The sequence below is a fragment of the Pseudorca crassidens genome, chromosome 7, assembly GCF_039906515.1.
Source record: "Pseudorca crassidens isolate mPseCra1 chromosome 7, mPseCra1.hap1, whole genome shotgun sequence".
In the NCBI taxonomy this organism is placed as follows: domain Eukaryota; kingdom Metazoa; phylum Chordata; class Mammalia; order Artiodactyla; family Delphinidae; genus Pseudorca; species Pseudorca crassidens.
This window is the reverse complement of record NC_090302.1, coordinates 64,181,060-64,205,507: the sequence shown is the minus strand read 5'-3', so window position 1 is coordinate 64,205,507 and position 24,448 is coordinate 64,181,060. Positions and strand designations below refer to the sequence as shown.

The 24,448-nt window shown below is 38.8% G+C and overlaps 1 protein-coding gene across 1 annotated transcript in view; it reads left to right on the top strand.

The window, feature by feature from the left end:
- FREM1 (FRAS1 related extracellular matrix 1) overlaps window positions 1-24,448 on the top strand; it is a 168,313-nt gene that overhangs the window by 103,752 nt on the left and 40,113 nt on the right. Inside the window, exons 20-24 of the mRNA XM_067744415.1 lie at window positions 527-749; window positions 5,332-5,476; window positions 10,246-10,387; window positions 12,957-13,152; window positions 17,068-17,332. Of these exons, the coding sequence (XP_067600516.1) occupies window positions 527-749; window positions 5,332-5,476; window positions 10,246-10,387; window positions 12,957-13,152; window positions 17,068-17,332 (971 nt within the window). The remainder of the gene's footprint in view (window positions 1-526; window positions 750-5,331; window positions 5,477-10,245; window positions 10,388-12,956; window positions 13,153-17,067; window positions 17,333-24,448) is intronic.

Sequence of the window (24,448 nt, the reverse complement as noted above, 5' to 3'; positions counted from 1 at the left end):
TAATTGAAACATAGAAGGTTTTACTACAATGACAAAAGTTAAAAACACCTAATACCCCCAGTGTGCATAGCAGATATTTGTGCCATTTCTAAAACAGAAACGTAAGAATTATGAAAGCAACAAGGTCCAGGAGATTAAAATAACAGGTTAGGATCTGAAGGCAGGGTCTATACCTGGTGACTTCCAGAAAGCAAGCATCCTTTTGGTTGCTTTTTCCCCCAACCTTTGAGTTATGAAATATATATATGAGATTCTATGTATCTCTCCTTTAGTCCTTCATGTAAATAAAGTGCTTTGAAATCTTCAAAAGAAAAATGTGAGAAAGATTAATAGATTTGTTCTTGTCTTCGAAGGTCACATTGAACCAGCAGTTTCTTTTTAGGACTCGTTACACACACATCTCATGGAAAATTTGCATGGGTATCTTAAAATTATATAGGATATGTTAAAATTATTTTTTGAGCAGTTTGCCAAAAGAAAGACACGTTTTATTTAGCATGCAGCTGACTTTCCTGTTTTTGTTTAGGTGTGTGAGGGTCAGATGAGAGAGCTGGATTCTTCCATCATTAATGCTGTTGACCGGGACATTCCCAAGGACCCCTTGCTGTTCAGCGTCACTCAGAAGCCACGTCATGGCCTCCTCATCAACGGGGTGTTTAGCAAAGACTTGCCTCAGTATAAGCAATCACCCAACCCTGGCCAGAAGCATGAACTTGTTTACAACTTTTCTATGGAACTTCTCAAGAATGGTATATCACGCTTCATTTCAGTTTGTTTGTTGTTGTTGATTTAATAATTTAACCCAGGAAAGATAATAATAAATCACAGAAAGAGGAAGTGAAGAAATGGCATTCACCTACATTCATTATCCCTCAAGGGTTTTCTCTGGGCTCTGGATTAATGCAGGGCATGAAGCCCCAGCTAGAGATAGTGGGTAATTGAAAAGGAAATAATATGTTTTCCTTCACTTTTCGAGCATCAATAAAAATGGTATTTGTGATTTTTGGTAGTTTACCCCAAGTTTTTTTTTTTTTTTTTGCGGTACGCAGGCCTCTAACTGTTGCGGCCTCTCCTGTTGCGGAGCACAGACTCCAGACGCGCAGGCTCAGCGGCCATGGCTCACGGGCCCAGCCGCTCCGCAGCAAGTGGGATCTTCCCGGACCGGGGCACGAACCCGTGTCCCCTGCATCAGCAGGCGGACTCTCAACCACTGCGCCACCAGGGAAGCCCTACCCCAAGCTTTTAATGTCATAATAAAAAAAATTTCTTTTTAAAACTATTGAGATCGTGGAACTAAATTGAAGAGATTTGTCTGCCCAAACATCCACATTTGAAACAAATATAGAACAAATATAATAACTCATTATTCTCTGAGGAGATAATTTGCCCTTTAAGGAAATGACACATTGGAATAGCAGCCTGAATTATTCTTTCATTACTCTTTCTGAAAAATTGATCTTATCCCATTTAACATATATATATAAATGCTTTTAAATATTTGAGAAAAGTGTGTTGGCTCTAGAATCACTGCCTACTTGCATTCTCCTTCCTGCCCTGCCTTCATGTATTCTGTTTACCCTGCCTGAGGGGTCCTTCCCTCTCCTTCCCCTGGCCACCCAGTACCAGCCTTCAGAACCAGTTCACTATCGACCTCCCTGTGGAGCCCACCTGCACACTCCAAACTCTTCCTTCTCTGTGTTTGATTTATCTAGCACTTGTTCCACATTTTTTTCTGTCTTTAAATTTTTCCTTTCCCCAACTAGAGCTCTCTGCCCCAAAGTTTATTTTGCAATAGTTGCACAATATCATATCATGTTTGAATTGAAAAAGCTAATTAACATACTTCTCAGTTTTTATTAATTGCAAAAAAAGAAATTCCAGAGCTTAAATGATGGTATTACCAAATGAATAACCCTGTGTAGGAAATAATACAATATATTGTTACAATATTTTCTTCAAATTTAAGGCCAAGGAAAAAGAAATAATAAATCAAATTTTACTCTCAGGAAAGTCAGTTTTTTGGGACTTCCCTGGTGGCGCACTAGTTAAGAATCTGCCTGCCAATGGAGGGGACATGGGTTCGATCCCTGGTCTGGGAAGATCCCACATGCCACGGAGCAACTAAGTCCGTGTGCCACAGCTACTGAGCCTGCATGCCACAGCTACTGAAGCCTGTGCGCCTAGAGCCTGTGCTCCGCAACAAGAGAAGGCACTGCAATGAGAAGCCCATGCACCACAACGAAGAGTAGCCCCTGCTTGCCGCAACTAGAGAAAGCCCGCGTGCAGCAATGAAGACCCAATGCAGCCAAAAATAAATAAAATAAACAAATTTTTTAAAAGTCAGTTTTAAAAAAATAATATTCATTGTTTATTATTAAGTTAAATAAGTATTGTATGCATATTGTGTGAAGTTTGCACTACATGATCATTTTGAAGAAAAAAATTTTCATCTAAATTAATATTTTGGTGACATTCTCAGAGATTAGATTTTCACCTGTATTTAATTTTTGGTTCATTTATGGCTACATTAAAAAAAAAAACTTTAGTGTATTCTAACCTCTGCCTCCACCAAACATACAGAACTTAAAAACTACCATATTATGTAATCTGTTTTTTTCTTATCAATTATTATAAGCATCTTTTTACCTTTTAAATATTGAGAACATGATTTGTGATAATTACAGTGTTTCATTATATGGATATACTGCACTGTAATTTTATACAACTATCTCCTATTTTTAAATATGCAGATAACTTCATATTTTGATATTATAAGTTATATATCAATAAACATATTTTACATATATTTATGTAACATAAATCTTGGTGCCCATCTCTTAATATTTCTTTTGAATAAATTTTTATAATGAGATTGCTCGGTACAGAAAAGTCAGCATTTATAATACTTTTCGGGAAAAAGAATACCATTGCTACCACGTGCCTGGGTATGCCTTTTGTCCTAATCAATAATGGATATTATTTTTAAAAACCTTTGCAAACTTGGCGGTCATTAATAGTCTCTCATTGTTATCTTGATTTGAAGTTCTTAGATTGAGTGAGATTGAACATATTTTCATGTTTATTGACCAGATATGTATGTTTCATCTTTTGTGAATTTCCCGATAATATCCATTGCCCATTTTTCCATCAATTCGTATTGATTAATAAGGGATTGGTAAATACTGATGCTTTGTATTTTTGTCACATTACAATAAGTTTTTCCATGTTTTATTTGCCTTTAATTCATGTTTTTAAATACAGAAGTCAAAATTGTAGGTAGTAAAATTTATTGTTATTTTTCTTTATGTATTTTTCTTTTGTTTTTATATTAGGAAGATCTTCTACATCCAGGAATAAGATATTTATTTGTATTTTCTTCCAAATCTTTTAAAACAGCTTTATTGAAATATAACTCATGGGCCATAATATTCACCAATTTAAAGTGTATAATTCAGTGGGTTTTAGTGTATTCATCATCACAGTCGATTTTAGAACATTTTCGTTACCCCAAAAAAGTAATACAATACACATTAGCAGTCACTCTCATCCCTCCCTCCCCAAAACCCCGGGCAACCACTAACCTATTTTTGCCTCTATAGATTTGTCTGTTCTGAACATTTTACATAAGTGAAACCGTATAAATGGAATATGTGATCTTTTGTAACTGGTTTATTTTATTTAGCATAATGTTTTCAACATTCACCCATATTGTAGCATGAGTCAGTACTCCATTCCTTTTTATTGCCAAATAATATTCAGTTGTATGGACATACCACAATTTATTTATCCATTCATCAGTTGATGGACATTAGGGTCACTTCCACTTTTTTGACTATTATGAATGATGCTGTTATAAACATTCATGTACAAGTTTATTATATGGGTATATACTATATATTCATTTCTCTTGGCTATATATCTAGGAGTGGAATTGCTGGGTCATATGTAACTCTATGTTTAACATTTTGAGGAACTGCCAAACTGTTTTCCAAAGTAGCTGTATCATTTTACATTTCTACCGGCAACATATAAGAATTCCATTTTCTCCACATGCTCACCAACATTTGTTATTGTCTGTCTTTTTAATTATAGCCATCCTAGTGTGTGTGTGTGAAGTACTATCTCCTTGTGGTTTTGATTTCCATTTCCCTAATAGCTAGTGGTGTTGAGCATCTTTTCATAGGTTTTTTGGCTATTTATATATCTTCTTATATCTTCTTTGGAAAAATGTCTACACAGATCCTTTGCCCATTTTGTAACTGGGCTGTCTTTTACTATTGAGTTGTTAGAGTTCTTAATACATTCTGGATACTAGATCCTCCTCATTACAAAATGATTTGTAAATATTTTCTCCAGTTCTGTGGATTGTCATTTTGCTCCCTTGATGGTTTCCTTTGGAGTTCAAATTATCTATGTTTTTGTTGTCGTTTTGTTTTGTCACTTGTGCTTTTGGTGTCTTATCTGCAAAACCATTGCCTAACCCAAAGTCACAAATGTTTTCTTCGAACAGCTTTTCTAGCTTAGCTCTTGGTGTTTAGGTCTATGACCCATTTTGAGTTAATTTTTGTATATAGTGTGAAGTAGGGATCCAATTTCATTTTTTTGGCCTATGGATGTCCAGTTGTCCCAGCACTATTTATTGAAAGACTACTCTTTCCCCATTGAATGGTCTTGGTGCCCTTGATGAAAATCAGTTGATCAGATACATATGAGCTAATTTCTGGGCTCTCTTTTATTAGGTTCCTCTGTATCTATTCTATGCCGGTACTACCCTATCTTGATTACTGTAGCTTTGCAGTAAGTTTTGAAAATGGAAAATGTGAGTCCTCCAACTTTGTTCTTTTTTTTCCCAAGACTGTTTTAGCTATTCTGGGTCTCTTGCATTTCCATATAAATGTTATATAGGTTTTTAAAAATAGTTTTATAATTAAGTTTTGATTCATTTAGAGTTTATTTTGGTTGTTGGCTTGAGGTAGGGATCTAACTATGAATTTCTCTATGTAATGAACTAATTTTCTGTTTCATTTAAACACTCTGTCACCATTGTTTTCCTGAAGTTTATTAAATAATATATACTTTCTCACTGATTGTAAATAAGACCCTTATCAAATACTAACTTATTTAAATAGAAACTTTTATTGAACGAGAACAGGTGCTCTTACTTCATAAAACAGTTTGATTTATGCATTTATCAATGCAACCTTATTGTATTGATTAATAGCTAATGCTAATACCAATGCCTTGGAGGTTAAAACAAATTATCTGTGACATGCTTTGAAGTGGTTCGATCATAAAAAAGATTTACTTTCTCTCTTTTTTCCCTTTTTCCAGGAATGAGGTTGATGTATTTGCATGATGACTCAGAGAGCCTTGCTGATGACTTTACAATCCAGTTGTCGGATGGGAAACATAAGATACTTAAAACCATTTCTGTAGAGGTCACCCCAGTTAATGATGAGAAACCAGTGCTGAGCAAGTAAGCTACCTGAAAAGAGTGCCTTTCAAATTCTGTATAAAATTCTGAGGTCTGGAAGACTAGATGCAAATGGAATGTGTGTCCTCAAGAGAGAAACAAGTCTTTGACAGCTCCTGCCTGTTACAACTTGCCCCACCTAGTCAGGCACCTAGAACCTTTGGTGCAAATATTAGTTAATATAACTTCTCCTTAACAATTCTCAAATTAGCCTTTTAAAAATTAATTTTTATTGGAGTATAGTTGCTTTACAATGTTGTGTTTCTGCTGTACAGCAAGGTGAATCAGTTATATGTGTACATACATCCCCCCTTTTTTAGATTTCCTTCCCATTTAGGTCACCACAGAGAATTGGGTAGAGTTCCCTGTGCTATACAGTAGGTTCTCATTAGTTATCTATTTTATATATAGTAGTGTATATATGTCAATCCCAATCCCTCAATTCATCCCACTCCCCCTTCCCTCCTTGATATCCATAAGTTTGTTCTCTACATCTGTGTCTCTATTTCTGCTTTGTAAATAAGTTCATCTGTACCATTTTTCTAGATTCCACATATAAGCAACATTATACATTATTTGTTTTTCTCTTTCTGGCTTACTTCACTCTGTATGGCAGTTTCTAGGTCTGTCCACATCTCTGCAAATGACACTATTTTGTTTCTTTTTATGGCTGAGTAATATTCCATTGTATATATGTACCACATCTTCTTTATCCATTCCTCTGTTAATGGACTTTTAGGTTGCTTCCATGTCCTGGCTATTGTAAATAGTGCTGCAGTGAGCACTGCATCCCATACATGCAGTGGGATGCATGTATCTTTTAAAATTATGGTTTCTCCACCTTTCAGTTATTTGATTTTCCTCTAAAAGTTTTATTTAGTTGTCAATAATTCAAAATAACCAAACATACAATATAGAATGAACAGTGTACTAAATATTTAAACACATGCATGCACACACATCAGAGTGTAATTAATACATAGATTCAATTAAAGTGTGATAATATTAACTGCAGACAGTCCTCACTGTGGATTTGGTCAAACTTTGAACTAAGAGTGACTGAGGGAAATATATCACTGACACTTCTTTCATCATCTTGGTATTTCATTGTCCTCCAGTCCTCTACTGTGTTCCATAGGGATCAATGCCCCCTTGCCACCTGTTGTCAAAATGATCACTTTTTAAAAATTCTGTACTGATATTACTAATTGCAGACTTTCTCGGTGTCTCCCTCTGTAGCTGATCAGAGTTTGATCATAGGGTACAGAGTCTTCATGAATTATATTTTTATAGCTCTAGCCATTTCTCTTATTATTGGAAACTGTACAGAACTGTCCAAGGTTAGAACTTTAGGAAGTCCGACTCTTCTCAGGTGCTGGATGGAGAGAATTGTCTGCTTCTTGGTACCTCTTTGACCATTTTAATGGTGTAGCAGTGAGGGGCATTGAGTAGACAGTCCAAGTCTTTATCAGGAAGTGAACAATTTCCTGAAGTGTGTAAACTCCCAAAGTCTCGTCCACTTTGCAGAAAACAGGACCTTAAACAAATCCCTTCCTTATTCTGCCAATTCTCCTGCTGTTCCCTATGGGCCACCAAGGCCCTTGGAAAGCATTATGGGAAATACTGGAGATAGTTTTTTGGAGGATTGCATCTCAGATATGAGTTTGACAAGGAATATTCAATAGAACTTTCTATTTCCTTATTCTCTAGCTGGAATGTTGGATTGGTAAATCTTGATTTATAAAAATGAAAATATGAAGGATATTGTGGTATTATGAAACCTCCTTTCTGATGACCTCATTTTACCTAAAAAGGAGGGAGAGAGGTGAAAACTGGTGTTTATTAAGTGCTTACTATGTGGCAGTACGTTGGCTCCTTTCACATATAGTTGTTCCTTAAGTCCTCACCAAAACTGTGTGAAGTAGGTATCGTTATCCTCACTGAGACAACTGAGACCAGAAAGGTAAAATAACTTAACAAGGCACTCATTCAGTCCTATCTGATTTACTATTTCTTGCTGTGTTCTTGCTATTAAACTTCCTGGCATAGCTTCATCTACAGAATCACCAAAGCTCCTCTAACTTTGCCTCGAAATTCCTCCTTCTTCTTTTCTTTTTTCCTTTTCTTCTTTCCCTTCCATATGTGTCCTTGGGCATATCACCTCTTGCCTTCTCCCAGAACTTGCTCCATTATTTTCTCCCTACCGCATCTTCCATCTCTTTCTTTTCATTCCTTCTGCTAATAAGACACAGGGATATAGTTAGTGGTGAAGGGAGCAGATTCTGGAGCCAGACTGCCTTGGTTCAGCCACTTATCGGTGGTGTGACCTTGAACGTGTTACTTAACCTCTCACTACCTCTTTGTCAACTTCTTTGTAAATGGCGATAATAGCAGTATCCTCTTCATGTGGTTGTTGAAAGGATTAAAGGAATTAAAATATGTAAAGGTACTTCAGAGACTATACCTATTAAGTTCTCATAAGTGTCAGTTATTAGCGTTATTCCAAGCAGGTATTTTCATTCTAAAACTACAACGATGACTCAGTCCCTCATTTATTTCAGTGCCAGACTATTTGGAGGAATAGCTTGTGTTTGCTTCCTCTATTCCTGCCCACTCTCCAACCTCCCTTAAAAGTTACCCTTTGATTTCCCACCAAATCTAATGGCTCTTCTCATCTTGCTGGACCTTGTTAGGTCATTTGACACCATTCCTTTGATATTCCTTTTAGATGCTGTGCTTTTGGCTCCTGGGGTTACACCCCCTTAGCCCACCTCTGATTCTAGTTGCAGCTATGATGGAACGTACCCTGCACGCTGTCTGTGCCCCATCTAAGTGCCTGTAGTGCTCTGCTTTTTTGCCTCTGGGCTTTCTCTGAAGCAGCAGTGGCTCATTCAGCCCATGTCCAGGCACAGGGGAGAATACTTTGAGGGCAACCCTCCACCTATGAAAGGTAGTGGAGAAGATAAGTATCCCAGCCTCCTATCCTTCTGAAGCATAATTTGAGGCATATTCTACATGGCTCTTCAAAGGATCCCAAGCAGGATTGAGCCCCAGAGCAGTTAATACACCCTTCGTTGCCTTTTCCTCCTTTCCTTCCTCACTCCTCCTTCCCTCTCGCTTGTTCCTGAGATCACTTCCCAAATAAATTACCTGCACCAAGGTCTTTGTCCCTTTCAGGGTAACTCAGACTATGACATACTTTCTTCTCTCTTGGACCCTCTGAAATTTAATTCTGACCCCTTCTTTCTACCAGACTCCTTATCATCTTCATTGTATTGGCTTCCTGTTTTGATTCATCTGTTTCTATATTAAAAGCACCACTGGGGGGACTTCCCTCGTGGTCCAGCGGTTAAGACTCTGTGCTCCCAAAACAAGGGGCCCGGGTTCAATCCCTGGTCAGGGAACTAGATCCCGCATGCCGCAACTAAAGATCCTGCCTGTGGCAACAAAGATCCCGTGTACCACCACTAAGACCCGGCACAGCCAAATAAATAAATATTAAAAAAAAAAAGAGAGAGACCTTTCCACACAGTCATGTGTTTAAAAAAAAAAAAAAAAAAAAGCACCACTGGGAATTCCCTTGCGGTCCAGTGTTGAGGACTCCATGCTCTGACTGCCAGGAGCCCGGGTTCAATCCTTGTTTAGGGAATTAAGATCCCACAAGCCGCGTGGCGCGACCCAAAAAAAAAAAAAAAGTGCCCACCACTAATCTCCATAAGCCCTAAACCATCATTTTAGCCTTCTAAAATGATAGGATTAATATTCTCTAGTAAAGAGGTGGGCAAAAGTCATCTCCTATGGCCAGGGAAGATGTCAGTTATGAGTAGGCAAGAAAAACCTAGTAAAAGAGGTTAGAACTGAGGTGCTTGGGTTATGGCTTGTCAGCAGAGGAGTGGAAGGCTGTTGAGAATGACCAGTTGATGCTACACAAATGTCCTTAATCTAAATCCCAAGGAAATTTCCCAGTTTTTCTCAGAAACAAAGTCAAGTTGGACACAGGCCATGTGTGATGACCAAAACCAAGAGCTAGAAACACAGTTGAAAAGAAATCTCTTCTTCCCTTTGGTAGGACCAGGGAAAACAGCCATATTGGCTGTGAAAGCAGCAGCCCTTTATAGGAGACACAAAACCCATAGCAGCAGCATTTATGGTAGAAGCAGCACCTGCTCTCTGTCCCAGCCTTCTCTTCAAGATGCCAGGAGCTGACCGGGCAGCTGTAGCATTCGGAAAAGATGAATTACTGTGAAGAGAACACTAGTTACCCAGAACATCACCAAGGAGGAGAGTAATGTAGAGGGCTACAGATTACCTAAATATCACCAAATTCATAATGGTCTATCATAAAGGGTACCAGAACACCCGTGAATAAGTCATTTCATTTCTTTAAGTTCCTGTCTGTAAAATTAGAACAATAATCCCTAGCCCACTTACTTCATGGTGCTGTTGTTGTATCAGATAAAATTTTGGAAAGAAAATCAGTTTATAAAATAAATTTTAACAGAAAATTATAAAGTTCTATACAAGTAGACAGAAGTATGTAATTACCTCGTGCCATACTCATTGTTGCTGACTAATTGTCCTTAGGACTTTCACATGTAAGGTGAAATGAAAGCATATTTTACAAATCTGACCCATCATTTTCAGTACTTTGGATATTGAATATCATTCCCTAATTTTTTAAGGTTGAACGCTGTAATAGTCATTATCAGTGTCCCCTCCTAAGGTGATGTCTTCTATTTTTTATATCAACCCAGACATCTTCCTTTTTACAGGAAAGCTGAAATTACAGTGAATATGGGTGAAACTCGTATTATTTCTAGTGCAGTTCTCTCAGCCATAGATGAAGACTCCCCCAGGGAGAAGATTTACTACGTATTTGAAAGTCTTCCCCAAAATGGGCAACTTCAGCTTAAGGTTAGTGGCCTTTTTACTTTTATTTTTCAAAATGAATGTAACAGGTATACATTTTCTGAATGCACAGATTCCTATAACTGAAGTTATTCTGTAATAGCCATATTTTGCTCAGAGGTAGAAATTTTAATTTTCCTAGTTTGGGGAGAGCTCACACTATTCTAAATTTACTTCCTCAATTCAGGGTAAATTCAACCAAAATTAAGGTTCATCATTGCTCCTTCCCCATTGGGACTGTACCTAAATTGGAGCATAGGGAGTTACTGGGGTAAAGCAAGTTATCTAGTTACTGATAGACTTTATTTTTTAGAGCAGTTGTTATGGGTATCAACAAACTGATTCTAAAGTTTATCTAGAGAGGCAAAATACCCAGACTATCTAACACAATATAGAAGAATGAAATTGAAGGGCTGACACTACCTGACTTCAAGACTAATATACAACTACAGTAATCCAGACAGTGTTGGTTTGGTACAAGAATAAACAAACAGATCAATGGAACAGAATAGAGAGCCCAGAAATAGACCCACACAAGTGGAGTCAACTGATTTTTGACAAAGCAGCCGAGGTAATGCAATGGAGAAAAGATAGTCTTTTCACAAATGCTGCTCACCAGTCTGATTCAGACTGTGTGTGTGTGATGTCCAAGAATCAACCCAGTACGAATTAGAGATCAGTCACTTGAGAAGGTCACTTGAGTATTCCATCATAATGTCTGTCTGAATGGTGGATTAAGGCTAGCAACAGTAACCACCAGCCATCTCCAATGTGATTATTTGACTGAATGCTTAACTTTTAATGTAATGTAGGTACAGCCTGAGAAAAGCAGCAAGGATTCATTCTGCGTAGAACAGCTTGATTGTCTTAGATTGTGGGCACCATAGAGAATCAAAGTGAAGAGCAATCACAGATTTAAATTGAGGTGCAGCTGTGTCCTTATTTCATTTCAAAGAGTAATGAAGCAGAAATGCAGTGACAGCTCACACATTTGGGTGACATGGGAACTGAAGTGTTTTGGTTATGAGAAAATCCAGATGGGTCCATGTTCCCAATATGGTGCCACAGAGTTCTCTCCCTGCTCTCTAGGGCTTTTCCAAGTCTCTCCAAGACCAGGGACCAGGCCTCCTGGACTTTCTCACGCGTCCTGGTTTTCTGGTTGACTTTCCTGCGTTTTCCCCACCTTGAGACTGAATCTTATTTTCTTCCTCTTTGGGGGCTTGCAAATGATTTTGTTAAGTCAGAGCTCACACTTGGGAATGCAAGTGGGGAATTAGATGGAGATGACAGAGAGCAAAAGATATCATCTTCTGTATTTACTTTCTGGGAAAAGATTATAAAGAAAAACATTAAATAGAATTGCAGGCCGTTTGGTTTAAAACCTGAAAGAGAATCTGTTTTAAAAAATAAATTTACAAACAGATCTTATGATGCAGACAAACAATGTGCTTAATTATTATAATTAACTTTCACCCAGTGAGCACTGGGGCAGAACGTACCGGTGTGCAAACATCAGATGGGCACAAGCATTAAAGGGAGGGAACTTTATCAAATAGAATGACAAAGGGAAGTGGTAATACAGTGAGGGGAGAGAAGGCATGTGGAATAATGTGACAGAGGAAATTTTTAAAAAATCGTTTAAATTTCTGTTATAGTCTCTTAAACCAGACAGGAAAAGCACAAGATAATATCATATAGTAAATTTTTAAGATGACATTTTGCTTGAATTACCTCAAATGACTTTTATGAGCCCTTCTTAGGGAAAGCTATGCATTTTTAAGAGAAAACAGTAGAATTATTAATCAGAGACAGATTTATTATTATTGTATTTTCGAATAGTCTCAGTTGTCAGCTCTCCCTCAGCATAAGGACCTCTTTTAATTGAAAATGCCACAATTTCTGCACTGAATTCTGTACAGAATATATGCTTAACTAATGCCAGCTTATTATTAGAAGAGCATGATACATAATACATATATGATATTTGCAGTTGTTTTCGTGCTGACTCAGGGTATAAATATAGGGAGTGATAGGGACTTTGATCATTTTTGGTCTTTTGGAAACCTAAAACTGTGTGGACAGTAAATACACCCATTCTATTTATGTTTTATCTACTTCAGATAAGCCCAGTGACAAACCAGTATGAAATAATAGGTTTTATTAGTTGTACAATGATAAGAACTAAAAACAAAAAAGGAAACCCCAAATGAGACACATTTAATTTTTAAAGAATCAATTCCAACAGCTCGATTACCCACCTGCTCTCAATAATTGAAATACTTAATCAGCTATGATTGCTTGTGTTAAATACCTTGGAAATAGCACTGCAGTTGAATTGCCACAAGACTTTGTCAAAAATCCTTTGGTTAAAGCTCGTTTTTTCCCCAAGGCCTGAAATTGTTTTAATATATTTCTTTAAATGGAAAATATGATGCAGAATGGCAAAAGATTAAATCTAGAGTTTTCCTGAAATATCATTCATATTGGAAGTTTTCAGAGGATATGGAAGATGTCCACTGACACAACGTGGGGGGAAAAAAACCCTGGGCAGCTGACTAATTCTGACACCTTTCAGATAGGGAGGGACTGGGTCCCTCTCCATCCTGGCATGAAATGCACTCAGGAAGAAGTGGATCTGAACTTGCTGAGATACACACACACCGGCGCAATGGATTCCCAGAACCGAGACAGCTTCACTTTTTACCTCTGGGACGGTGACAATAGGTCCCCTGCATTTGACTGTCACATCACCATCAAGGATATGGGAAAAGGTAAAGCATGTCTGTCAGGGTTTATTGGAACCAACTTTTACAACCAGAAGTGAGCTGGTGTAAGCCCTTAAAGCTTTTCCCCTCCCTCTCTTCCTCTCTTCCTCTCTCCCTCCCTCCCTCCCTCCCTCCTTCCCTCTCTCCCACCCTTTCTCCTTCCCTCCTTTCCTTTCTTCCTTCCATCCTCTATCTTGAAATTCCATCATTTATGATTTGATCCTTTGACTCCTCACTTGCTTTGCCTGTGATCTGTGAGGTTTATGAGGGTAGCCAATTCATTTGTTATTTTCAGTATTTCAAAAAGCCTATTAAAAACCCGGCCTTGCCCACAGGCTGCACAGGCTACTTTAACTGTCAGGGTTTTAAGCTTTAAGTAAAATTTTACCAAATCAATGTGATGACTCTAGTTTTATCTTCAGGGATTGAGTTATTACTTGAAAACAGAGTTTGAAAGGAAAAATATTTTCAATACAACAATAATAAAGGAAATACAAATAAATGTGTCTTAAAATAAAAAAATAACAGAAAGGAATTTTGTTATTGTAAAGGTTGGAGGTTGTTTCTCTGTTCACTTTGGAAGTGCTGACAATACTCTTCAGGGACAAGGGAGAATGCTGTAAGATAATTATCTTCTTGAATTAATTAAAGACCATTTGCATGATAGGACTCAGCAACACATAAATGGCAGAAGGAAGAGATTGAAAAAAAAATACTGGAAAGGAATCTCAGCAAGGGAGAGTGTAAGCCCTTGATTCCCAACATGTCACTCACTACCCCATACTTTTCCTTAGAGCTTATGTGAGGAGGGTAAAGATCCTATCTCATTCATCTGTATAGTCCAGGATCTATATATTCCCAGGACCAAGCACAGTCTTAGATCCTCAGTATGTGCTTGATTGACAGTGCTTTCTTTTTTTGCCTTGGCTGCCAGGAAGCTCAGAGCTAAATTAAATTGGATGCTTAGGTACAGTAAAAGTCTTACTTCATATATATGGTAAAATTACAGTTCTGAATTTTTTTAAGAAAAATTTTAAGCTAGCTTGATTGATTTTCATATGTTTATTTTGGGGCTGTATAATAATATATTTTATTTGCTTGTTTCCTTGAAGATGTCTAATAAGTGACTCTCAGATAAGCTACGTGTTACTGTACACATTTATTTCTCTCTGCAAAAGTAAGACTGCATTCATCGTAAGTATCTGTCCAGGCAAAACGTAATACAAGTAAAATGCACCTAATGTATTAGGGCAGGTTATCCTGTCATTGCCTTACCGAGATGCATTCCCTAGCATGGTGGAGGAGAGTTCTGTTCCAAGCAGCCACCTGGAGATTCTTTCCTGCTAGGGGATCATTTGTCTCGGAAGTCCTTGGAGTCACTTTGAGAGTGAGATATGGAGGATAATGAGAGAATTTCATGGGCTAGGCTTGGAGTTAGGGTACCTGTGGCTGAACTGCAGTCACGGGCCACATTAAGGAGTCTGGGCTGTAGAAACTGGAGCAATGCATCCAGGAAGAAAAGGCATTGAGACTGGTGAGTGCCTCACTAGTCTCTGCTATAACTGACACGTGATTATTTTCTAAAAGTATTTGTGAAAACTTACATTAGGTAGATACATTAACCTGTTAACATTTTCAGAAGTTCATAATTTCTTTTCTTTTTTAAACATAGTGGTGTTTTATCTCTGTACAGTGTTCTCTCCTTCCCCTCCTCCTTCACTGTTGCTGTCCTTCCTTCCCTCCTTCCTTCCTTCCTTCCTTCTTTTCTTTCTCTCTCTCTCTTTCCTTCCTCCCTCCCTCCCTTCTTGCTCCCTCCTCCCTTCCTTAGCATCAGTTTTCTCAGTTTGCAGTGTAACTTTATAGCCATAATTGTTCATCTCTAAATGAAACTATACTGAATTGTTAGACTAAATCAACACTAATATTAGCATATTGAGCAGTTGGGTTATTTCCATTTGGGAGCTATTGTAAATAACATTATGTCTTCCCATTGTGCTGTGTCTTCTGATATGTGCAGTGGCAAAAATGACATGGACATCTTTGAGAGAAGTTGAGAAGGACATTGTCTATAGTTGACCCTGATCCATACTCTGTCATTACAGTGCTGAAAAGTTGGGTTCAGGCTAAACCTAGATGCTCTTCCTCCACTCAGCTGTATCTTCTGCTCCTGGTGAAACCTCCTGTGCATGATTTTTATTTCCCCAGCCTTGTTCATTCTTCTTACTTCGTTGATATATTCATCTTGACTCCCTCTGAAGAATCTGGGGCTCAGGTTTTGATTTAAAATTAGGTTGGTCATTGATTCTTAGGTTGGACATAAGTTGCATAGCATTTTGAGTTAAAAGCATAGTATACAAAAAAGACCAATTTGATCATCTGAAACAGGGTTTCCCTGTCTCGGCAATATTGACATTTTGGAAGCATAAGTCTTTGTTGTGCATTATCAGATTTTTAGCAGCATCTCTGGTCTCTACCCACTGGAAGCCAGTAGCACGTCTCAGATAGGATAACCAAAATGTCTCCAGATGTTGCTAAATGTCCCCTGGGGGGCAAAATTGTCCCTCATTGAGAAACACTGGGGTAAAATTATACCTCTTTGATGTTTTATTTCCTTACAGGACTAAATATCTTTTCAAGATTTTATTGACTGTATTTTTAATTCAGAAATGACTTGGCATTTATTTTACACACATTTCCTTTTGGATATTCACCGTTTTAGTGTTAATTTTCAAGAATTCCTTATATACTAAAGAAAGGAAGCAAAATAATAAAATGTTTGAGTTTGTGCTCTTGGGTCAGATATTCAAGCTCCACCTTTCATAATTGTGTAATCATTAGCAAGTTGGTTAACATTTCTACACCTTAGTTTCCTCATTTATAGCCTGAGAAATATGACAGTACCTTAACCCTGTAACTGTACAAAGTAGAAACTCTATAGTATTTTAGTTGTGATTTTTTTAATGAACCTCAGGTGAGCAAAATTGGATTATAATCCTTAGTTTGTGAAACACTGTATCCTTTGTCTGTGTGTGATCCTCTTCTCCTTTGCTCATTCAGACACTCATTCATACAGTCTTTTAAACATAAGAACACCTATGTAGCCACCACACATACAAGGACTGGAATATTAACAGTATCAAACATCTACCTATGTGCTCTTTCCAACGTCCAGTGAGAACCACCATCCTGAATTTTGTGTTAATTTTCTTACTTTTGTTTATGCTTTTCTGGGACTTGCTCACTCAGCTAATAAATGTTAATAAGCTACATCTTGTGTGGTTGCATATAGCTCTAGTGCATCTGTTTTGCTACTGTACAAAATTCAGTTGTATGAATAGACCACAGTTTGTTTATACATTCACCTTTTGAGAAGGCATTTGGGTTGTCTCCATTGTTCTCAGTTACAAGCAGTGCTGCCATGACCATTCTAGCACAGATCTCCTGGGTACAAGTGCATGTGTTTCTCTCCAGCATGCAGCTGGAGTGGAATCCCTGGGTCAAGGCACAGGTGAGTATCCAACTCTTTACAAAATAATTCCAGATTGTGTACCAGTTTACACTCCTACCAGACTCATATGCAAGATTCTACGTCCTCTTCAACACTTGGTATCATCAGGCTCCTACATCCTTGCTGATCAGAGGGTTACAAGAGGACAACTTACTGTGATCTTGATTTATATTTCTGTGACTATTCATGAGACTGAGCGTCTTTTGTGCCTTTGTTGGCCATACTGTTACGCCTTCTTTGTGATATCTGCTCGTGTCTTTGGCTGAATTCTTTTATTCATCCTTGTTATAGAAATCTTGCTATGTCATATTAGTTTTGACTTCTGCACAGTTTGACCTTGGCTTTTTACCTTCACCTTGGACATTTTATTTTTAAAAATTTGGTTCTTGACCACAACCTCTTCTGCCACGCAGGTGATATTGTCATCCGGGCAAAACCACTTTCGGTGTCTAAAGGTGACAGAGGTTTCCTGATGACCACCACCCTCCTTGCTGTGGACGGAACAGACAAGCCTGAGGAACTTCTCTACGTCATCACCTCCCCACCGCGATATGGCCAGGTCGAATACGTCCACTATCCTGGGGTCCCCATTACAAGCTTCAGCCAGATGGACATAGCAGGACAGACAGTCTGCTACGTACATAAGAGCACGGCAGCTGCCCACAGAGACACGTTCAGGTGAGCCCCGAGGAAACTTTTCAGAACTCCTTTGGATTAGTGCTTAGAAAGACAAAGGAGGGAAAAAATGGGTCCTTTTCCAGCTCTGGTGTAAGTATGCTCTTCATCCACTCCCTCGATGGATGAAAGGGAAAGGTGCACAATTAAAATGACAGCAGCCAGCCAAGAAATTAGGGCTCGTTGTTTAAAAATAAACACCTAAGCAGATCTCAGTGCAAGCTGTTCCATGAAGAGACATGTGAAGACCTGAGGATCCCCGCTAATGAGAGCTGCAGAAAAGTAATTTACCTCTTTTTGAGTATGTTTTTCTATCTGAGGGAAAGGAATTTGCTAGTAAACATTTGGCATAAGCAGACAGTGCCTTTTGACACAATGTGTTCTGGTAACTACATCATAAATCATGTTGCCATAAAATGGATCGTATTTCCCCATAGAAACCGTGTTATAATTGGGGGCTGTGCACCTGTTCAAGGATTCTGTATCAAATAAATCACTGGAAGGAATAACAATCTGTTGAAAAGGCAAAGATACAACATTAATGAAGGTCTACATTCATTTAAAATACTGAAATCTGTTTCCAGTCACAGAAAGCAGGAAAAACTGCAGAGGATCTATCATTTAGCAGTTTTCAAAGCTGGGTGAACTTGAGTTTCCCCAAGGACCTCAGGGTTGGGATGAGAACCCAGAAATCTTAGACTAGCCTTTGGGGGACCATGGTACACATCTAACCCTGAATTTTACCAATTAAGAAGGAGGCCATGGGGCTTCCCTGGTGGCGCAGTGGTTGAGAGTCCGCCTGCCGATGCAGGGGACACGGGTTTGTGCCCCGGTCCGGGAAGATCCCACATGCCGCGGAGCGGCTGGGCCCGTGAGCCATGGCCACTGGGCCTGCGCGTCCGGAGCCTGTGCTCCACAGCGGGAGAGGCCCAAGTACCAAAAAAAAAAAAAAAAAAGAAGGAGGCCCTGAGAGCATTGATTCATTTTCCATACACGTAGGACTTCTGGCCTCCAGTATAATTTTTACCATGTCAGAAAACAGCCTTCAAAAGAATGCTATAAAATAACATAAATGTCGCAGACTCCTGGGTTATTTGAACGGCTCCCATAAACTATCAATTACACTGATATACCCGTGTCCAAATACCACTTTCCTCTATCATATATCTTATCTATCTAAATTCAATATGTCTGCTATGATAAACAGTGTTTAAATGTCAGTAAAGATGATTTTGCTTCCCTTTTTGGCATTTGGAATGATGATTTGAAAAGATGATTTGGATAGTTCAACTGTTAAACAAAAAAATCCAGGGGAGTTTTAACTAATACCTTCTTTTTTCCCTTGACAAGTGTTCTTAACAAGCAGATAATCATTTGGTTGGTCACTCTCTAAGTAACGAATTCAGTGCTTGAGTGTTGCTCAGTATTAACTGAAACGTCGGAAGTGGGGAATAGTTTTCCCACTGGTTCTTTGGCTTGGGAAGGCATAGGCCTGGGGTCAGTTCCTGCCTTCATTGCATCACATCTCTGGTTTTCGTCAAGTCACACATTCTCCTGTGCTCGCATTAACTCTTCCATGAAAAGGAATGATGCTCATGTTAGCTGCCTCAGAGAGTTGCTGAGGGGTTTAAATGGGCTTGTGTACATAAAGTACTGGAAACAATACATGGCACGTAGGAAGAACAAGATAAATATTGGTTTCTATTTTTACTGTTACTATTGTTGTTGTCATTCTTGTTGTTATCATTGTTTACTATATTCTTTCCTTGGCCCCATTTTTTTCTCTCCAATCTTTACACCACTACGATTAATCTTGGAGGAAAGAAGGTATAAAGAGCAATGATGATTCTGTTTTTCCTGTTTGTTAAATGGAGGGTGGATGCTTCTTGACTTAACCTAGGTCTACCAGATTCAGGGCTTTTCGTTTGATACCCATTTCTGGGACTTCTTGTTCCTGTCCATTCCTGCTTCCCCCCGTCAATGCCTATGGGAGAGTCTGTTGAAGACATTAATGACTGTATTGGAGAAACCAGAGATCCTACTGGTGAAGCCAAAGAATGAACATGTAAAGATGTTGAGAAATAACAATTACGTCTTAATCAGATGGTAGTGATGAGCTGAAAATGAAAAACAAAATCCCTAATGTGAGGATTGGTGATACAATAACAGTTTCCTAATTCACATGCAGAGAGAGTCCTACTAGATGGTGTTCTAGAAATCATTCATCCCAGGAATGTCTAACTTTCTAGATTCTGAAGAGACTTACCTGAGAGGTTTAAAAAATTCAAATTCTTGGGCCTTACTGCAGAGAGGCGACTTTGGTAAGTCCAGTTTCAGGCCCAGGAATCTGTATTTTTAAAAGCTCTCTAGGTGATTCTGATGCTATTGGGACTAGCCATCTCCAGTCTGGTCCAGTCCATTGTTCCAAGTATGTTCTGAGGAGTTTGAAGATTTACAGGAGGCTTCTGAGGGCCTCCCAGAGACAGAAAATGAAGGGGCTGAATTGGTGGGACTCTGCAGCTCACATCCCAGTTTTCTGAGATAACTTTGTTTGGTTTAGTTTTTTGGTGGTTTGACTTTTAGTTTGTTTTGCACACTGAGCTTCTGGGCAAGGTTTTCTTTTAGCAAAAAATCTGTGGTTCTATTTCCTAAAATGAGTGATTAGTACCATCAATGATACAAAGATGCAGAATGATGTGGGCTGGTACAGGAAGGAGACAATAAATAATAGGGATTCAAGAGTGGGAAACTACTCCCTTTTAATTCTCTCTATCCTTCTGTTTCTAGAAGGAAGTCTTAGGCCTGTGCTCATATGTACTTAGCAGCTCTTCAATATTAACTGTTTTCCCTTTTTAGCAAAGAGTGTACAGGCCTCAGGCTCTAAGCCATTGGCCAACAATATCTAGCTAGAATGAAAACCAGTTTGTTTTCCTGTATTTATTTTTATAGTATTTGTAGTGATTAAGTTTTTATGAGTGAAAACTTTGAGCTTTTAGTATTTAAAAGGTTTCTTTTCAAGTACATTTACTTAAGCAGAAAAGTGAGTTGATATAAAACAAAACAGTAGGTAATAAGAGTACAGGTAATACTAGAAAATGGCAACAATTGTGATGATGGTGTTTGAGTGACTTAAGATTAGGGAACAGGTCCATAGAGAGACAGTAAACAAACAACAAGGGTTGAAAAGCATTGATTTAATCCAATCCCTTCATTTATATGTAGGAAAGCTAGTATTGCTTGAACACCTGTAATGAGTCAGGCAGTGTTCTAGACCCTTTTTTGTGTGTATATCATTTCCCTTAAGGCTTACACCACCACCTTGAGAGAGGTGTCTTGCTCCCATTTTATGGATGAGAAAACTGAGTTTCCAAGAGACAAAGAAAGTCACCTAAATTGACATAAGTAAGTATCAGAGCTGAACTTGGGCTGAGATCTCATTTTGGAGAGGTCTTTCCATTATACCTGGTTGTACCAAAAGTTTGTGGACAATTTGTACTTGTGGGAAGGAACCTTCTCAATGTGTCATTCTGACGTTTGGCCAGCAGTTTTACATATTTATAGTGGAAGGGCCTAGCATCTGCTGAAGACCCTCCTTTTAATCTTGTCATTTCACTAACCCAGTCATCGACTGCTGTGTTGTTTGTCAAGTGGCGCTCAACCAAAGCTGAAAGCCTGTTTTAATGAAAGTGTGATTATGGTGCTTTTTAAAAATTAAATATATGCAACCAATCTAATCACCTAAATTTATGTTGCTTGCTGTTAAATCTGGCAAGGAATTTGGCTGGGTAGAAGAGATAAATTCTGCGGCAGAAAATTTTCCCCCTTCTCTTTTTAATGTAAGCTATGGCAGCATTAATTAAACGGGGGAGTTTCATGGTCAGATTTTTACCTTCTGCAAAACTATTTTGTGAATCATAAATTTCTCCTGTATTGTTTGGTGCTGCTGGCCTGGAAGAAAGATTTGGCATCGCATTCTGGGACAGATGACACCAAGTGATTAGCAAGCTGACTTCAGCTGCTAGCAGCCGGGGACTAAAAGAACATGCTAATGTCCTCCATTTTGACATGCCGGCTGGACTTTTTTTTTTTTTTTTTTTTTTTTCCTGAAGAACTGGCTCTATTTATGATTCCATTTTTATCTTTTAAATGCCATGACAGATGGCAGATTCTTCAGCCAACTCTATTGCCAGGAAATGCAGAAAGCTTGAAAGCACCATGGTAATGGTGAAATCAGACCAGGCAGGCACCCCAGACAAATCTAAGAGTCATTCCCCAAATTTCATGAGACAGTGGTCATCTTGGCTATGTCTCTTTTTAAGGGAGGGGGGTGGTAATAAAGGAAATGGGACCCACAGAATGAGCTGCTCCCTCGATACCACCAGCTTCTTAAGCTTGGAGTGGATGCCATAACAGCAATGGCACTATTGTTTTAGAACTTGAAAATATGTTTGGAAGGTTTCTTTTGAGGGGGGTGGTAGTGCAGCATTTGTAAGATCATCTGGTCAACCTTTGTAGACACGAAGCACTGACCTTGTCTCACTGGTTCTGCTAGACTTTTTTTTTTTTTACTGGGAAGCCAACCATGACCATCCTCCCTGTCTCTCTCTCTCTGATAATGTTCTCTGCCTGTGAGTAGTTTGCATTGTTACTGGTGAAGGTGGAATGATGTGTGTGATCCAGTCCTGTTGAGACATTGTGTCCTTTTCACCGCTGGCTTCTTAGCTTTCAGTCAGTGCAGACAGCTGCCTTGGGGTCCCAGCTGGGAACGCTGGCCTCAGTAAACATATTTCTTACTCTTACATGGTCCCTCTCCCGCTCGCCCTCATTCCCATCTGTCTGATGGCAGGCTGCCGATTTCCGACATGGTCAAATGCCCGTCAGAGGCAGGGAGGAGTCTGCGATGGACCACCTGGATCAGGAGAAAACTTCAGTGCCCCCCACACGGGTCACACACACACGGATAAATGCGGCCGCCTCGAGACTGAGCTTGGAGGACCTTGTTGGGCATTTTTGGAATTCAGTCTCCAGGGAAGAAAGTCAGAATCTGATACTCAAAATGACTGCCTCCGATGAGCCCGTGGCAGTCGCTGGGCCTCCCCCTTCACCTCCTTGCCCCTGAGGGCTGCCTCTCCCCTTCCTTCTTCTTCCTTTTCCACCAGTATTTGACCTGCTTTTAACAGGGCACAAAGACTTGAATTCCACAATTAATGCTAATACTAGAAATACATGTCCTCTGGCTTAAATTTTTGCTGAACTCTAAATAGCTAATTTAAAACTCTCCACAAGAGCATGTGTTGATATAGGGATCTGGTAGGGAATAGACAGCCACTTTATTGTGAAAGAGGGCAAAGTTGGAAGCATGAAACGTGTTTCTGGAGGGGTTAAGTGAAAAAAGGAGAAATTGGAGGCCCTGAGGGAATGCCTAGTCTCCTTATTTTACCTCTGGTCAGATGATAGGCTCCAGGGAGGAAACATGAAAAAGTTAACAGGAAAACAGTGGAATAAAGGCATAATTCCACGAAAAGCTGCCCCTGAGAAACAGACCATGATTTTTGTACCTAAAACATGTATATCGCTTGATCTTTGAAACTGTCAAGGTGACTAGTAAGTAAAAAGTTGAAGTACACACACAAATATTTTTCTAGGTGTGCTTTTTTTGCCTTTTTTAAAAAATAATGAATTTTGCAAACACTTCATGATCCAGCAATGAAATTGCCCTCTTTGCTTAGAATATATTTATCCAAATGTATTGTTTTGTTTTAAGGAAGCTATGTGATTTTGCTCAATCTACAATTCTAAAGTTAATTCAGTATTCTTTTCCAAACTGTAAAAATAATGCTGTGGACAAAACCAGGTTATATCCTTTACAAGACAAGGTGTGTGAAATGTCAAAAATGTGCTTTATCTGTAGTACTTCACTTAGCAGTTTTAACTTTTTAGACAAGAATTTCTATGCATCACATCCTGTTTTCCTTGTAGGCAGTCTTATCAACTAGATAATTTGAAAGCTCAAAATTTTTAGCCTAGCCTTCAAAGCAAAATCTGTATCAGCCAAACTCATCTTTTACGTTTTGTTCAGCTGCTTTTTTTCCCTGAGTCCTTCGCCTCAGGCAGGCTGGTTGCTACATGACGCCCACACAACCTGGTTTCAGGTTCCCTCATGTTCAAAAGCAAAGCATCAACCCTCCAACCCTGGAGGATAAGACACATTTTGTAAAGAATGAAAAACTTGGTAGTCACATTTGTCAGATTAGTAAAGATAAACCCCATATCTTCTCTAGTTTTGAAAAAGAACCTCCTAAGTAAATTATATAATTTAATGTTATATGCCACTGCAACAGTTTTAGACATGTTTACATCCATGGAATATAAGAGTATCTCTCTCCCCCATGAATATTTCAAGCACCTGGTACATGGAGAAAAACGAATAGACACAACTCTGTGATTATTTCAAAGTACATTTCTTTGGCCTACGGTGAATGTGTCAGTTCCATTTGAGTAGTGATTTCCTAACTTGTTGGAGTTTTAATAGTGCATTCTGTGGGCTTAATTTCATGATGGTCTCAGTTGTCCTTCAAATAGAAATTACATGTTGAAATGTTCTAAAGATCATTTCAATTAGTTTAATTTTGAGATTGGCAGTGCTGGGTGGAATGTGATTTAGTGATCAGTATAATCAGAAGCACATTATGGTATCACAGAACCCGCGATTGTAAGAAAGATTTTGCTCACCTTGGATTTGTATCATTTCAGTTTTCTCTTTGTAGGTCTGCAGTGGTACTCAGGCACCACAACTCTTTCTTAGTGGACTGCTAAACCAGCATTTATTAAAAACTCTGTAAGAGCAAAAGGTGTGAGGTCAGAAAACCTGGGTTCTGGTCCCAGCTCTGTCTCCTACCTGCCTTATGATCTCCTGCCACGTTTCTGAACCCTTGTGCTCTAATTTTCTTTTCTTTAAAGCAGGGGAATAATCGTTATCTAATGGCTCTCCCCCATATCTTGTCAGGGGCAAATGTGGAAGCTCAAAGAAAAGTATATGAATTGAGTGAATTAGCCAAATTTAGCCCACTCAGCATTTTATTGGATGAGCTTCCAATGATCAGTCTTAAGAGTTTAGCT